The sequence below is a fragment of the Myotis davidii genome, unplaced genomic scaffold, assembly GCF_000327345.1.
Source record: "Myotis davidii unplaced genomic scaffold, ASM32734v1 scaffold684, whole genome shotgun sequence".
In the NCBI taxonomy this organism is placed as follows: domain Eukaryota; kingdom Metazoa; phylum Chordata; class Mammalia; order Chiroptera; family Vespertilionidae; genus Myotis; species Myotis davidii.
The window spans coordinates 321,761-325,862 of record NW_006295564.1 but is presented as its reverse complement, the minus strand read 5'-3'; the positions used below and the strand labels follow the sequence as shown (position 1 = coordinate 325,862).

General features: G+C 57.8%; 1 protein-coding gene across 1 annotated transcript in view; it reads right to left on the bottom strand.

Annotated features, from left to right (window-relative positions):
• TBX4 (T-box 4) overlaps positions 1 to 4,102 on the bottom strand; it is a 59,995-nt gene that overhangs the window by 23,200 nt on the left and 32,693 nt on the right. Inside the window, exon 4 of the mRNA XM_015568120.1 lies at positions 2,906 to 3,000. Within this exon, the coding sequence (XP_015423606.1) occupies positions 2,906 to 3,000 (95 nt within the window). The remainder of the gene's footprint in view (positions 1 to 2,905; positions 3,001 to 4,102) is intronic.

Genomic DNA, 4,102 nt, shown 5'->3' with positions numbered 1-4,102 from the left:
TGGTGGGGGGCGGGGGCGGGGCATAGAGGGGGGAGGCAGGGATCAGAGCAGTGAAAGTGGCCTCTGAAATCAGTGGGCAGCTATGCAGGAGGAAAAGAGCCTGTGAGAACTCTGGGGGAGGGGAAGGCCAGTGGCTTTCTTCAGGACTAGACCTGGTGCAAGGATAACTCTGGCAGAGAAAGGAAGACTGTGATGAATCCATACTTGGCCAACATCATTACAACCATTTTTAAAATTATATCATCAGTCCCTGTGGCCCATCTCTAAGCCTCCACTAGAATCAGGCACAAAACTTTGCCTGAAGCCAGTCACCTCTGAAAGTGTGTGTGTGTGTGTGTTGGGGGGAGAGAGGGAGGGAGGACCCAAGCAGATGCAGGAAACCCCACTGAGAAAAATCACAAATGCCTTTTGTTGAAAATGGCAGAGGCCAGGCATGCCCAAAGAACCCGCTGGCCATTTATTTTCTAGAGACAAGGTTATTTCTGCTGCCTAAAAATCGAAGTTCTGAATCTTTCTCTGTCTTCTTTCCTTCGGTCCACCACAGCAGTTGCAAGAACTAAATCCCCCCCTCTTCACACCTGTAATCCACTCAACAACTGACCATGCACCCCACACACAATCCCTGGTTTAAGTCTCACACTACCGTAGATCTGCAGTCACCATCTCTGTTTTTGCCTAGCACCACTGAGCCACGGAAAGTTCAGGCTTTGCCCAAGTGCACTCAGCTAGGAAAAGGCAGGGCTTGTGACACCTGCCCCCACCCCACACTGACCTCAATGACCACTCGATGTGGAACCCTCAGCCAGGCTCCCCTAATGCATCCTCCTTCCCCATCCCCCAAATGCAGCAAGCTCAGGCCCTGACACCTAACTGCTCCCTCTCCTGATAGAGACCCTGAGTGGCCAGGCCACCAACCCTGACTTAAGCATGACCCCCACCCCCAACAAAACAAAGGAAACCTCACAAGGCCAGCCAGCACCCCTAAGCTGCAAACCACCGCCTTTTGTTTCCTTTGAAAAGCCTAAGCAGTTCAACAGCGTCCTCCAAAATGTAGGGGGGAAATGCTGAGTGGATACCAGACATTTCTCTTAACTATGGTTCACATTATTAGCATTTGTTACATTAATGTTATAGCCAGCATTTATTGTGTGCTTACATGTTCAGGAGGTGTGCTGAGTGTTTTACATACAACTGTATGGAGACACACCTATTATTTTACAGCTGGAGATGAGGAGGGGCAGAGACCCTTGCCTGAGGGTTGCCCAGATGGAAGTAGCTGAGCTGGTTCCTGGCCCTGACACTTCACCACCTTAGTCTTCAGAAAACCCAGTTATGGGCCCACAGCCAGGCCAAGGGGCAGCTTCACACCTAACCTGTCCCCCAGCGATCACAATCAAGTGTGAGTATGTGGAGGAGTGGGGAGTGGGGGGGAAGGGGGTTCCTGAACCTGAACTTTCCAGCATCTCTGTCTAGGACCATCTCCCTTCACCTGGGAACCACTCTCTTGCTCTCCACCGCGGCCCCACCCAGACGCTGCCCCAGCCAATCTCTCCGTCAAGCCCATCTGCATCTTCCTCCTCTCACCCTCTCCTCCCGGTCCTCTCCCACAGACACCAGCACATTTTAAAGATGTTTCCACTTTATAAATCATCCCTCTCTGGCAGCCACCGAGAGCTGCTCCTCAAACAACACACACACAGGGCCCAGGGTGCCTCCCCCTTGGCCAAGGAGGGGGCTGGCACTGGAAAGCCGCACCGTGGGATGAGAGACTTGGGGTTCATGCTGCCCCCATAACGTGATGGAAATAGGAAGACACAGTCCCTTTCCCTTCCCCCTTGGGGGCATCTCCAGGTGCCCCATCCATGCAATCCTGCAAAACCCTGCAGATCCCCAAAAGGAGGACAAAGCAGCTGCCCAGGGGCCAACACTGCTGGAGCCAGACCCAGTCCCAGACCAGCGACCTTATTTACAGTCATTTACATAGTGCTGCCCCCTCCTCCCGTGCTCCCTGGCGGGCGGGGTGGGAAGTACTCTCCGGACTTGGGGCTAAGGTAGCCGCCCGCCCCGCCGGCCTGGGGAGGAGATGAAAGCCGGGCTCCTCCTCTGATCAAGAAACAGGCTCTGAAAGGGTGCGGGGCTGAGCCTTTATCTGCTTCATACTCGGAAATGGCTTTAGAATGAGCTGCTAAGATAAGCTTCCTTGGACGGGCGCGGAGAAACGGTCTGAGGGCATTTTGATTTTGGCAACAAATCCTTAAGTGCAAACTCACTGCTGAGCGGGAACACCCGAGTCACAGCTGGGCTCAGAGCGCCGCCAACGCAAAGCACTGGCCCACTCGCCCCGCCAAGCCCGCGAGGGGGACAGGGAATAGCGACCTAAGGGACCCACCAATTCTCCCCGCCCAGCGGGTCTCCAAGCCTCCACCCGCCGCAGCTCCGACTTCCTGGGGGTGGGGAGAGGACAACAGGGACCCCAGGAGCAGCTCTAGGTGCTGTCCTTTAAATGTAGGTGCAAGACCAAATCGGAGGGGTGAGAAGTGTGGAGAGAGAATCCCAGGGGGAGGGAGAGGTGGCGACTGCAGGCACACGAGGGATTCTGGGGGCTGGGAGTGTTGTTTCTTTATCTGGCGGTGGTTACACGGGTGTGCTCACTCTGTGCAAGTCTATAGAGCTGAACAATTAAGAATTGCTCACTTTTCTGCAGGAATGTTCCACTTCAATAAAATTGACATTAAAATTTATACACACACGCACACACAGAGAGACCTAGAGTGCAGATTCTTAAAAGAACAGGCTGCACCCCCCCCCCCAGGCTGGAGACCCCGAAGGCTGCTAGGGTGCCCTGGGGGATACCCATTGCTCTATCCATCATCCCCTCCCCCAGAGTCGATTTCCCAGAGCTGACCTGCCCGCCTTGGTGATGATCATCTCCGTGCCCGCCTCGTGGAACTTCTTCCAGAGCTCCTTCTCATGCAGGCCCACCTTGATGTTCTCGATGGTCTAGGGAGGGGAGGGAGGGGACTTCAGAGCCCTCAGAAGGCAGAGCACAGGCCCAAGGAGCTATGCAGAAACCCTGCCCGTCCGGGACCCACGCCTCAAGATGTCGTTTCACGAAATTATTCGTACGGTTTTCACCCCCGACCCCTCGGGCTCGTCGGACTGGACACTTGGCCAGGGCTCCCTCCGCCGCCGCCGGGTTTCCCTCCCCGCGTCCCAGAGGGTCCCCGTGGGGCAGGACGGAAGGCAGAGAGCGCCTGCCGGGGAGCGCCAACCGCAGTCAGCGGGCCTCCTCGCTCTCCGACAGGCCCTTATCCTGCAGCATCTCCTGCGGGCACAGCACACACCGGTCACATGCCCAGGTCCACACTGGCCAGAGGCCCGCAGCCCTCTCGAGCTGAGCGGGGTGGGGGTGGAGGGTCTTGGACAGGGTGGGGAGGCCGCCCTGGCGCACGTGAACCCCGCCCCCTCCTGAGCTGGGGGAGGGGGGATTTGCCAGGGCAGGACCCTCGCCTCCTCCCTCTGGGTTCTGGGCCTGGGAGGGTCTGCGTGCGGTGCAAGGTCTGCCTGCCCAGGGTGTGGGGCTGTGCGGTGAGTAGGTCTGGGGGGAAGGACCGCCCTCTCGGCATTGCCCCAGCTGTACCCCCAGTCCCTCCCTCCCGCTGGGCTCCAGTGGAGCCTGCGGCCTGGGTCTTTTTCCCTGTTCCCTAATAACTGGAGTCCTGGGGCCAGGAGAGGGCAGGACGCAGGCTCCCGGGGCTCCACACCTGCAGAAAGGCTGGGCAGCCTCTCCTGCCCCTGCTCACCCCTCCGCCTCCACCCACTCTCAGACGGCAGTCAGGTAGAGCCTTCCTGAACCAAAGGCGTTTACTCCTGCACATCCCCCCTCCCACAGTCACCGTATGTCACCCACGAAGCCACATCCTCACCCCCAGACACAGCCCCCAAGCAGCCACTCTGCTCAGTGAACTCAGCCAGGAGCCTCCCAGCCTTGCCCTCACACTTTCAGCTCCAAGGGGCTCTGCTCTGGGGCCAGGGACCCAGATCCCTCCCAGCTAAGGACCAGCCTTGGGGTGGGGTCCTGCCCAGGGCACAGCTATCCTTC